The sequence below is a fragment of the Centrocercus urophasianus genome, unplaced genomic scaffold, assembly GCF_019232065.1.
Source record: "Centrocercus urophasianus isolate 14NV4802_14NV808 unplaced genomic scaffold, USGS_Curo_1.0 seq_23, whole genome shotgun sequence".
Lineage (NCBI taxonomy): Eukaryota > Metazoa > Chordata > Aves > Galliformes > Phasianidae > Centrocercus > Centrocercus urophasianus.
In genome coordinates this window covers 3,190,576-3,203,938 of record NW_024884789.1, presented here as the reverse complement: position 1 = coordinate 3,203,938, position 13,363 = coordinate 3,190,576, and the positions used below count along the sequence as shown (strand labels likewise).

The following is a 13,363-nucleotide window of genomic DNA, read 5'->3' as shown; positions in this document are numbered from 1 at the left end:
TTTAATAACAGCCTACCTGTCTCCTGCTCACGACTGTGGCAATAATGCTTCAGACACAAGAGATCATTCTTGTACTGAAGCATGACAAATAACTTGCATTTCAAGAGTCGAATAAACGGGGCAAATCAAGTACACATGGGTGCTTTACACAACTGCACGCTGACTGGGACAGTCTGGGATTTCTATGGATTGTACTTCTAGAGGCATCCACACAAGTTTGAGCAGCAGTCTGAGGCGAGGCAAACAAGTCCAAAGGGATCCTATATACACTGTGACTATAAATTAGTGGAAGTTATTCTGGCACCACACAAAGTGCCAAGGAAACCAAATCTGGAATGCTAAACCCAGATCCAGGCACAGGAGAGGTGCAATGCTGCATGGCTCAGAAGGTAGAGCAGCGGGCAATGGGAGGGCACTTAGGGCTTGGGTTGTAAATAATGATTATATCAGACACTGACTCCAACAGCTGTGGAAAAAATAGAGATTTCAAGGAAGATAGCATGGAAAGAATAGAAGATTCAGTGTAGGAAAACAAAGCACTGCTACTCAAACCCTTGAGAGACTATCAGTGTAAATGACTGGAGACCATGACTTGAAGGACAGGCTGAACCTCTGAACAGGAGCAGGAGGCACATCTGGTGCCAGGCTGTGCCATAAAGAGCCTCAAGTCAACCTGCATAACCCACACACCCACAGGAGAGCATTCCCACAAGGTGACGCATACCCCAACTGCAGAGCACCCAGAGCTACTTAATTATTGACTGCATCATCAGAAACCTGTTTCACACTGTATCTGCACACAGTGCTGCATCTATCCACACACACACAGCATAAAGCAATGATGCAGAACACTACACCTACAGCGAGAGGAGATACTGGTAAAGAAGAGTTCTACATAACAAGCTTTCAATCACCTTTTATCCCCATTCACAGCATATATGACACCAAAAGCTCTGGGAAGAAAGTAATGACCAGGTAAGTTTGCTGCTGAAGGGGTTAACACAATGTTAACGTGTAGAGAAGTGACTTGCACCAAAATGGGAACAAGAACTGGTAAAGGACTGTGAATGGCTGCAATGGATATCCTGGCTACAGAAGACCAGGCTAGTGGCAGACAGAGTCTGCCTGTAAGACAGTGACCTGTAAGTGACCTGTAAGACACACAGAAAAGCTGTTCATCTCTCAGTGCTACAATGAAGAGAAAAAGAAATCCCGCTAGGCCAGCTGGAACATCAGCCAATATGAGAGCAAAAAGGAAAATGCTTACTGCTTTACACATACAAAACATCAGCTAAGAAGCTGCCTATTAACTTGGCATGCGTTCCACACCTATGTGGCCCTGATCACCGAAGAGAACCTGATGGTAACAAAGCCAAATATGTACACAATAACATGACAGGGAGCAGTTGTGCCCCGGCCATCGTCTTCTTACTTCTCCTTAAGGCCACAAATTACTTGTGTTCCAGGTAGCCAACACTTGAAGAAGTGCTGCCCAAGTGCCACTCACTCACAGGGCAGAAATGAGAACACAGCACTCAGCAGAGAACAGGATGGTCAGGCAGAACCAGCACCAGACTATGAATGAAAATCCTGCAGGGAACACAGAGACCCTTCCAGCACATCTCCAGTTCAGTTTCCCTATACACAGAGGGGAATTTTTTTTTGTTATGGGAATGCATTCCCTACTGATGTGGTGTTCAAGAGAGGTAATGAACATCCTGAAAACAACTGCAGAAATTAAATTCTCTGTAATCTTCCCACGTTCTGTAACAAACAAGGCAGGCAACAGCGACTGAGTAAGGAAGAAATACTGAAGTACTGTTTTGCTACTCCTGTTCAATAAAAAAAAAAACAACAGTGCAACGGGGTCAGTCATGTAATGAACAACTCCCATAATGGTTCTTAATTTAACCTCCTTCTCACCCCTGAAGGCAGCACTCCCATAAACTACTGTCTGAGTACAACGGTACTTCCCCCCAGGACTGCCCCACTCCCTGATGTTCACAGCTCTGCCAAAGTCCTACTTCAAGCTCACTTCCTCCTTGCCAGGTGTCTACTTTCACCCAAATATTTTTGGAAATGCTATTTAGATTGTGGCAATGCCTAAATTACGCTAGGCATTCTCCAGGCAAAGCGCCCCTGACATCAGTATGCAAATGGAGCCACTTCCTAACTTCCCTCAGCCCTATTTTCCTCTTCAAAGCTGCACCATTTCCTTTTCTAGTCGGGAATCAGATTTTAAAGCCTGTCATTCCTCTTCATATCAGCTCTGCTGGTATCTGCTTACCGACATCCAAGGTAACAGCAATATATACTACTTAAACCTCAAAGCTGAACTCAAATTTAAGGAGTGCAAGAGAGGGAGAACAGAGGTAGGAGAAAAGACAAACAGATAACTGGAGTATCTGTTAGAGCACAGAGCATCATGCGTGGCTGAATGTGCTCAGAGTGACAAGCCTCTAGGATTTGCAATTAGAAACAAGCTTTTCCATAGAACAAACAATCTTACTGAAAAAAACCTGTGTTTTGCAAGTGCAAGATGAAGAGCTGCCCTTTAACTTGCTCTGTCAGATGATGGAATTTGAAGAATTTAAGGCTGACCAAAGACTAGTCTGACAGAAGCAGGGAAGTTGAGAAGAATCTCTCATGCTGTAACTTTATCCTGTCAGGGCAGATAAACCAGGCATAAGCAACCTTTCCCATGACCTTCCCACTACCTTTTCCTATACAATTATAAAATTCTTTGTTTAATAATTCTCTCATTACTGACAGAGACTTAACTTTTCCCACAGAATATTGGTTTAAACTTGAACTGAAACTTGATTCAGGGAGAGAAGGAGAAACACAGCTTGCTGAAGGAACATCAACAAACCTGAGCACTGCAAGTTCTGTGGAGGTTGAAAGCTTTTGTTTCTGCTACCTGTGCCATCATAGAGAAACAGGAGCTGCATACAACTGTAACTGCGGAGCAGCAGAAGTGTCACACATCGTATATGCATTACAGAAACAGAATAACCCACAGCAACCATTTCTGGGGGATCGAATTTACTCTTCCTGACCAAGCTGCTTTCTGCTTGATAGACAATTAATTTAATGTTAACATTTTAAGGAACTGCAAACAATCACAACTTACAAACTAAGTGGACTCCATACCAGTGGAGTCTCTTCCAGTGCAATCCCCCATTAGTGACATGTATTACCAGATATTAGCAGAAGAGGTAATTGTCTAACAGTACACGAATGTTCATTAGGAGACTCAGCCTCTTGTGGCTTTGTGTTAAAAGTTAAATTGCACCTACAAATGTATAAACACTTACCCATCCACCTGTTCCTCTCCCAAAATATACCGCAGGTTCTTCAAGAAAGACAGAGAAACCAGTGCATGGGAATGGCGAATCTTCACATACCCTGTCACTGTCTCAATCAGACCCATGAAATTCTCCAGTTCTGAAGCTATGTTATCTACATTAAGAAAAAACAGGGTTTTATTACTCTAAAATCCATAACTTCGTTCAATATTCTACTTTACTCAGCACCATTTTAGTAAAAGTTTGCATTTTAGTCTGCATTTGTTGCTTTTGAAAATGACAGACAATGGTATTCCTCCTAAAGTGGCAGTTAACTGAGCAGACAGATGGCTGGAGGACAAAAACCAAGGCAGAGCAATGCTGTGAAGACACTCTTGCTTTTCTGTATTGTTATCTATGTTTCTTCCCCAGACACTGCGCTCTGAAGACAGCACCAAATACTGAGCCAGTGCTCTGGTCAAGCTGAAGACCCTTGCCTAAATGCATACATCCATGGAATGGAATTCAATGGAATTGCTCTTCAGGTCCAGAGCAAGGCTCAGGCAGAAACCACCACTGGAGAATGGAGAATGAGACTGAAGACAAATGTGAGGAGGTAGAGAAGTGTGCTAATGGTCTCCAATGGGGCATAAAACACTGATTTTGGTGGCTTAGAAAACTTTGCCCATCAAACTTGGAACTCCATGAAACAAGGAAGACAAAACTATAAGGATGTCGTCATGCCACAGACCATGCTCTGTGCAGCATCACACTAGTGATTTTCCACATTAACTTATTTAAACTTCTCCAGAGCTAGCTCCAACCTTCAGCACTCCATTTCCCTAGGACGTGAGCTGTCCTTTCCAAGCTCTGCAAAATCCCACCCTTCACCCTTCACCAGGCTCAAGGATTGCAGTCGTCGTGTGGTGTCACGATCTTCAACACACTTAGATAATAAGTAAGCCACAACATCCCCCCTCTGCACGTATTTGCTCCAGTTATACTGAAAATCTCTCCTGATGCAGACTCTACTAGCAACAGTGGAACCATGAGTGAAGTAACGCACATACTGCTGTTTCAAAACCCCATAATTTTCATTAAGCAGAAGGAAGGGAATCAAATATATCTGAAGGTTCCAACCATATTCATGAAAAAGCAAAAAGCCCCTTCCATACAGAGACAGACTTCCAACAAAAACTAACAGCGATTTTTACTGTGTATTTCTTTAAAAGCTCACCAACTCTCAGCACTTCCCTGACCAACTAATGACATCCCTGACAAATTTAATCCAGAGCTTGTTCAAGACATGCAACAAAGACTGGCCAGCTCACTAAGGAGGACCATCCAAAGGCACAGTGCTGGGCTTTGTATGAGCTTCTGGAGCAACTGATTGCAAATTTTAGCAAGACGACACCTCCTACCTTAGAAACTGAGGCTATTCCATCTTCCAGTGCCACTCCCTCTTATTTATCTACCCAGATACAAGGACTTTCCACTTTCTCACTTTGTTAAGGCTTTATTACTCCTTTGGGACTATTTCTCATCTCCCTTCCTAGTCCTGGTGCCTCCTGGTTCCTTGCCCTGCTGAGAAAAGCTAAAGAAAATACCAGCTTTCCCTGCTTCATGGTTGGTAACTGACTACCTATTCCATCTGCACGTTGGAGAATGGTGCTACAAGTGGGCCAACCCAAACAGGAGCACTGCTATCTGACAGGAAAACAAACAAGTCATGGCTTTTTTATGTTCCTGTTATTACGCTGACAAAAGAAAAATATTAAAAGCAGTCTCATCAGAGGTTTGTAAAGGCAGGGAAGTCACTTACTTCCACGACGGATGTTGATCAGCAAATTGCCCTTGAGAATCGTGCATCCCTGCAACATTTGTGCTGATGTGACAGAGTCAATGGTCTTCGTTTTCCCATCCTCACAAATTTTGGGGCAAGGCCCCTCACAAGGGCTGCAGAACATACTGTTTGGAAAGAAAAGGAAACAGAAAATAAGCAGTGATACACAGCTCAGATTCCACAGACTGCTTTCAATTTCATTTTGAAAGACATTTCTATATGAAGCTCAGGAAAATGCATCAGCCCACAATGAGAGTTACCACACTAGTGCAGAGACTTATAGGTAAGCATAACAACACACTTGTAGGACCCAAGAGAGGCTGGCACATCACACCTCCTGTCCACAGCACCATGGGAGCAATCGAATGGACTCCTACCTGCTGCTCGCCAATTTCTTAAAGGCTCTGTTACCCTGAGCAGAAGGCACTTCAGGTAAAAAACACCACTGTTTCATTTACTCCAGCTTCATTATAACCACAAAGATGACCCTTCTAACCTACACAAGCATCAAGTGCTATGGAAGTTTTGAGCTAATTTAGACTTAACCTCCAAAAATAGGCCAGCTAGGAACTGGAGATGGGCAAGTACTGTTACAAATTCTATGAAGTTCTCTTTCTCCACGTCCTCAAACCAGCATTTCAAGACCAACCCTAGTGTTTTAACCTGGGAAAGACAGCTGTGGGTGTATACAGTCCTGAGTGACACAGAGAAAGTGAGCAGTGAATTAGTCACTGTTTCTTACAGCGTCAGAGGTATTAAAGTAGCAAGTTCAAACAAACAAAAAGATGCACCTTCATGCAAGACAAAACTAATTTGTGTAACTCACTGCAAAGGACTGGGAGAGGCAGACAAGAAGTCTAAACAGATCCAAAATGGATTACACAAATTAAGAAAGAACAGGTACACCTGTGACCATAAAACATCAAGATAGGCATAGCCTAACTCAGAGAAACCTGACTGTCAGGCTGATGTGTCCTGCTTCCCATACTCACAGACATCTATAAACATTTTAACAGGCCAAACTCAAGGAGCAAGATTGCAGGCTAGCCTAGCCTTTGGCTACTGCAGCTTCATATAGACTGTGCCATTAAACACATGTGGAAAAAACATGCCTTCTGATCACTCCTGGTACAAATTTCCTGATGCAAATTTGGTTTTGATCTCACTAATGAAAATACTGGAATAAATTGGATTTCATTACCACTCACCCTACATTATTGCTTTAGAGGGGAAAAAGAGAAAGAGCTCCAAAGACAAAAGCTTTTGATGCCAACAGTGATGACCACAGACTTATTATTTATTACCTTAAAAAGAAACTGAGTCCACTTTCTTCTAAGGCTTAAAGAAACATGTAAATTGATAGCAGCCATTTTTCGTGTGCACAGTATAACGAAGGAAGCTTCCTTTTCTTACTGGTAAGGTCCTATTTCAAAATCCTGCACTGTAGCATGCCACAGACCACTAAAAGCTACAGACACAAGCAAGAGGCATTCAACTAAATGTACAAAGAATGCGGGAAATGCTTTCCATTTGCAACTATTTGTTAACATCACCTCTGGGGAAGAAAACATTCTCTGGCCTTGGGTTACAGCTCCTTCCAATCTCTGCAGCTGAGCGCTACACTGAGATAAGATAGAACTGTCATGCACTTCAGCGTAAGCAGCTCAAACAGCTGGGACTACAACCTCAGGTAGATAAGTGAAAGATTTCTCTGGTGAATACTGACTGGGCTTTGAGCAAACACAGTGTTAAGTTGCTTACAACTTAATGTGAACCAGGGACTGCCTTGCTGCTTGAGTGAACAGATGAATGCCATGCACAGACACACAGCCAGTGCAGGTACCATCACAACCATCTTTCCAAAAACCTGTATCTTACAGCAACTTAAAAGGGCATCTGTTTAGCATAGCACTGAAGCACCCTCCCTTATTTATAGAGGTTTGGGTCAGCAGGCAACTGAAGCTGTTAGCTTAACCCCAAGTAAAATAAGAAAGTGTTCAGTACACATCAGTCCAACTGTCAGAATGAAATAAGTGGAGGTGAGTTACATCCTTCCAGAAATTTATTCTGTGTAATGTTATCTGCATCATTTTTGTAACCAATTTTACCATTGTTCTCTTCTAAAACATCATTGCTATTTTCTGGAAAGAGTGAAAAAAAGGAAATAAAGTTACTAAAGAACACATGTCTAAAATGTAAGTATACATAAAGCAAATAACATGTGAAACAAGACAGCTCCTAGCTTGCTGTGAGCGTGACAACGGTAATCTGCCAATCTCCAGCCCTGTCTTCCTTGGCTCTCACTTTCTTTTGTTCAAAACCTGGGTTTGCACTGTTCTGACCTCCTGAAGTCTTTCAGAACAAGCAGCATGAACTGATGTGCACAGGCCATAATTAGACTTCTAAAATGATGTCTGAGCAAGCCTTTACTGAGAAGTGATGAAATTCCAAAACACTTCTTCCACCAAAAGCAACTTGCATCACAAGGCTGCCACAGAGTAGGGAGGGAGGAATAAACATGCTAACTGTGTCGGACTTGAAGAAAGTTGCATTACCTTTGGCTCCCATTGCGTATGAATCCAGAGGGGCACTCTGCCATGCACTCATCGTTGTGAATCACAAACCTCTCGTATTCACTTGTTTCAGTGGCAGGGACTTTGGAGCAGAACTCCTTGGTCACGCAGCGCCAGCCCTCGAACTTGTAGGTGTTGGGAGGGCAGGTGGGCATGCAGACCCCTTCGTAGTAGTAGTTGCGACAGGCCACGCAAGCAGTGTTGTTGTCGGGTGCTGTGCAGCTCCCCAGGCACTCAGGATGGCAACACTCGTTCTGGTCTGTGCAGGCTCTCTTGCCACATGAGCTGGGGCACACTGCAAGAAAGAAGGCGAGGGATCTGAGTTGCTGTGAAGTAAGGGGAATGGTATTATAGAAAAACCCCAATCTGCACAAATCTACGTCTTCATTGCCTGGGCTCTAGGGAAGCTCTGCAGAAGAGTCAATTCCTTTAAAACTGACTGCACTGACTATTTTTTTCCTGTTTCAGTTGCCTGAAAATATCTTTTTTTGCAGATGAAATTCATAACATGAGCCAATGAAATAATGCAGCTTTGAAAAGAAGAACAACATAAGGATAATGGAAACAATTCAATACTCCCCCATCCCAAAGCCCTAGAATTATGGGATTTCTTGGTGGTTTTTTTTTTTTGAGCGCTGACTTATTGTCTTTCTAAGCATTCCTTGTCTTTCCCATTTGTACACTTCAAATTGGTCTTTACTGGCAAGAAAATAAGCCTCCTTTAAACAACTTAATTACACTTGTACAATAAAGCACTGCTATACTATAGCACACATGGTTAGGTCAACCCCAATGTAGCATCCCAATGTTGCTTATGTATGCAGAATGAGGTTTAATAAAGTACAGATGGTAAACATCAAATACTGTGCAATCAGAGGCGCTGCTATTTCTCCCTGAAGAATTCCATAACAGAATTCTGCCTTATCCCCAAAATTCCAGGTTTGGAGAACAAAACAGGTAAAGTACAGGAAAAAAAAAAAAAAAAAAAGAGAAGAAAAAAAAAGAGGGGAGGCGCAAATTTATTGAATTTATTGAGACTTTCGTTTTCTGTGAAAGCATTGCGCTTGGAAGAAACGAACAAAGAGCAGAATCGTCACCAGACAATCTCACTATTGTTACATCAAAAGAAGTGGCAGCATTATATTTATGTAACAACAACATTTTGATTGCAGCTTTGTATGGCCCTTTAGCCATGCGAGCTGTGTGCCAGAGGCTCTGTAAACAAACACAGATAGGAAATCTGGTTTGCATTAAGTGACTGTTTTCCACTTTCTAACTTAGCTAAAAAACAGTACCAATAATAACAGCGTAAAGCAGCATTTCAGTAGTACAACTCCAGTATGATCCAAGCAAAGCACCACGAGACATTTAACTGAGCTATTGGAGCAAAAAGCACACGACCAGCAAAGAAACTAATGTCCCAGAATGCACACAGAAGCAACAGAGCCCAGCCTGCAGGGAAACACGTTTTAAGATACTGTTCACAATTCCACAAAAGAAATTTTACACTGCAACTTCCTCTTCCTGACTGCCAAAAATCTGCCATGTGGCAAAGCACGAATATCTGAGAGGAAATTTCGTTCAACTGGTGCAACAAACCAGAAAAGTCTTCAATTCCTCTGCTCATTAAAAATCAAAATGGTTCACAGCTCTGCAACAGGATCTACGTGCTGCTCACAAAAAGCCTGTGCCCACCCCCAAACGGACTCGTAAGACACACATCAGGCAACTCTGCATTTGTAATCCAAATGGTTTTGTACTGATCTTGCTTCAATATTTTGCACTTTCCCCCGGCCCCTTTTTAAAACAAGTCCCAGCTGCCAATCGCAAGTTGAGCCTGGCATCCAAGTACCAACCAGCTTCTACGATCACCACTGGAAACATTCTGCAGAGGAAATTCAACCTGCAGAGGTGGTGCTGCATATCCTGCTAGCCAAACTGCCAGACCAGGTGAAGGCAGCACAAATACACCTCAACAGGTCAAATGAGGAAGTTTCCATAGGGAGAACTACTTCCAAAACCCATAGCAGGAGTGAGGACTGCTACAGAATGCACAGCACAGGTATACTTGATTTCCTCTGAAGAAGGAAAAAACACCTACATCACACACCAACAAAAATAAAAAAGCATATTGGTGTAAAGTCTCTTACTGATGGTTACTTGCATCAATGTAAAAGGAGAGAAGCATGCCCATACACCACCCAGTAAGGCACATTCTGGTACACAGCACTACCACACCGACAACTAATAAACAAACAGTGTGCCTTGCTAGCAGATGGACTGCTGCTCTGAGTGACCCCCCAGTTAGTGCAGTAGCAACGTTCCCAGTTCAGAGCCATACTAAGAAGCAGCACACGTCCCCGTGCCTCCGCAAAGTTCTAGATTTACTGAAGCAGCACTGCGTGTTTCCATCAGGGCAGACACTTGCAAAAAACAAAGGCTGCCGCACTAAGTGTCCACGTGAACGTAGTAGAGAAGGAGCGAGATGATTTCACTCCTGGAAAAGCCTTCCATACTGCCTTAGTGCCTCTGCAATTCAGGAACAGACTGGTGTATAAATAGGATTCCCTGCATCTCTCTGTAAATCTGCTGACTGCTGCCTGCAGGAGCACAAAGTGAAGCAAAGGAGGATATCCGAGTTCACGTGAACAAGGTAATCAGTGAACTAGATTTCTAAAGCGTAGGAACAGTTTTAACGGCAGTCATTTGAACGACAACTACTGAAAATGCTGTACACATAATTTTTTAAAAGCTCAGCAACCTCATTTTTCTCTCAACCCTATTTCTCACTTGTTGCTAACGTTGGCAAAGTTCTCAGCCTGGAGACAATACAGGCATCCTGTTTCTTAGAAGAGGCAGGACAAGAACTTTTGTGTGTACAGGATACAGAACAAACAACACGAAGTCCTATCTGCCTAAAATGCCAGGTCCCTGAGACAGCCCTACTCAGAAGCCTCACTATAGAACATCAGCCTTACTCCCCCTCTCCCTCCCTCATGAATGGTGTTACTTGGGCTGCTACATCTTAGCAAAACATTGAAAATGAAAGTTTGCCAAAAAAAAAAAAAAAAAACTGAATTACATTTGAATACTTGTTGACTTGAGTCTGCAGGAACATCAGACAAACATAAGCGAATGGTGGGCTGACATTTTGGGACAGAATTTAACTGCTAGGTACGAAAGTGCCTTGAATCAGAAAGGCTGATGACTGTACACAAGAAAAAAAGAACAAATCCTTGCTGACAGCCACAAGGGCAAGAAATACTTAATTGTCATCACGTGGAGCTACCAAGATAATGGAAAATTTCAGAGACCTTGGAGTGCAGCCATGGAAGGAAGAAGCCAAAACAAGACCTAGGAATAGCAGACCCTTACGCAGCTTCATGATCCTACTGAAGAGATGGCAGTGGCTCGACTAGACCAGAGAGCCTCGTTGTTTACTTTCAGGGAGTGAAAGTACCAAATAATCAGCAGCTCTTCAAAGAATGACATGACAAGAATACCACAAGCCACAAATCAAATTTACCAGAGCAAAAATAACAGCAGTAGTTTTTCTGACCTTCTGTGCTTCACCTTCCCTCTGATTTCTTCAAATGAAAGTTCTCCTTGTCAACACAATTCAAGAGATTTTCCAAATGCTATTAAGATAGGATTACTCAAAAATGCAAAATATATCACTTCCAGCTAGCTGCTCATTGAGCAGCCCGGCCAGACCTGTCACACAGAAAGGAGATACTGGAAAAATAAATGCAAATCTTTAAAAGAAGCAAGAAGAATTCCAAGAGAACCCAACTCAGACTCATCACTCTCAATTAAAATCTCCAAGATGCTGAACTGCAATTGCAAACTAAAAGCCAGGTTGGGAAATCCTCAAACAAAACAAAAAAGGCAAGAAACAAATCATCTCTGTATTTAGAGCAGCTACTTTTGGGACAGCTTCACACTGTGGCAATAAGGCTTTCTGCCACGAGTTATCTCAGTGCTGTATGGAGCGACACAGAGCGAAAGCTCCCTGAAACGGCCCCGCGTTGACATCACGGCTATTGCACAGTTTGGACAGACAAAGTGCTCTTATCAGCTCCAAGACGCTGGGACTTCAGCAGCCCTGGAACAGAAGCATCAGGTGAACGAGCCATCCGTCTCATGGAGGGGAGCGTGGCCAGGAGAGGAAGACTTCTGGCAAGCTGTGGCGGCCGGCCCTGCCAAGGCTGGCACCCGGCCAGTCGCACGCGGGCAAGCACCGGGCTGCCAAGTGTGGGATACTATTTTATTATTATTATTATTCTTTAAGATTCTTTCTCTCCTTCTGAAACGATATTCAATCCTTCCCTTTTTTTTTTTTTTTTCTCATTTCATAATGCATCCTTCACATAAAGCATTTCTGAAAGACAAGGGAAAAACCCAGCTTTGAGCAGAAACCAGAAGAGGGAGGGAGGATGTCCTCCCAGCCAACTACTGAAAAAATTAGCTGTCTAAATTTATCCACAAAGACAGAAAAAAACCAGTCATTTTTGGAATGCTAATCCTTCTACATGACAGATTTTTTTTAAATATTGCATTTTAATGGTCTAAACTTTGGTCTGGTCTTTCAAACAGCTGACTTCAAATGGACAAACAGCCTCCACAAGACCTGATTTCTTTTGCCCAGTATATGGTAAGAATGGAGAGACTGGAGATATTACTCAGAAAATCCAGGTCCAGTGATTCACGGCCAGGGCTGGAATTCAACAGCTACAGAATAAAGGCTGCAAGAAGGAAATATGCATGTTAAATACATGCAGTAACATGTTCTGATCACAGAAATATGGGTAAAGTCATCTCCAAAGAACTGAAGAAGCCACTTGCTTACATGACTTGTAGAAAATCTTCATATTGCCATAGAAACAAGTACTACTAACACACACGGTGCGTTATATTATTCCCTCTCCATTCTCTCCTGCACTCTAAAACTGGTATCTCATTTTTGGCAAATATCCTAAAATAAAAAAAAGCTACCATATCAAAGAACTTCCGTACCTTCCAGCAGCTAAGACACAAAAACGTGGCACATTTTGAAATTACCTGATCAACCTGATCTCAACAAAGGTTCACTTTAACACAACTGTGAATTTAAAGTGTTCAGCGCCTTTCTCTGTACAATTCCACACAGTCATACAGTCACACATACAGTCATTCCCACCACTGGACTTTTTGGCTGGTCCTATACAAACTTCTACTAAGAATCAAGACCAGGGCATTAAGCCTGGCCTGCAAGCTATATCTGACTGGAGAGACTTCATTAAATCCATGTGTTTCCACGTTTACATCCTACTTGTTACCAGCCTCTTTTTATCTGGCAGACCTTTCCAAGGATCTTAAAAGTATTCTGAAGTTGTTCTGTGAATTATTTTCTTCCCACTGTACAAATCCAGCTGATGTTCGGCTACATTTGCTTGGTTTATACACCAACCTTTTTGATCCCCTGCACCCCAACACTGCACTTTATCGCAGATACCACATGAGATAATCTCTCATCGAAAGGCATGGTGCCACAAAGCACCCAGAACTGCGGCTCAGAGGATATTTCCAACCTGCAATCAGCCCACCAGCAGCTCAGTCTTCAAGCACATGAAACACTGGCCAAGCAATCTACCTGGACATCCCTCTTCCCCAGGATTTGG

The 13,363-nt window shown here is 42.8% G+C and overlaps 1 protein-coding gene across 1 annotated transcript in view; it reads right to left on the bottom strand.

Annotated features, from left to right (window-relative positions):
- IGF1R (insulin like growth factor 1 receptor) overlaps positions 1-13,363 on the bottom strand; it is a 124,362-nt gene that overhangs the window by 32,350 nt on the left and 78,649 nt on the right. Inside the window, exons 3-5 of the mRNA XM_042824520.1 lie at positions 7,686-7,998; positions 5,110-5,255; positions 3,318-3,462 (exon numbers count right to left, since the gene is read on the bottom strand). Coding sequence (XP_042680454.1) covers positions 3,318-3,462; positions 5,110-5,255; positions 7,686-7,998 — 604 coding nt within the window. The remainder of the gene's footprint in view (positions 1-3,317; positions 3,463-5,109; positions 5,256-7,685; positions 7,999-13,363) is intronic.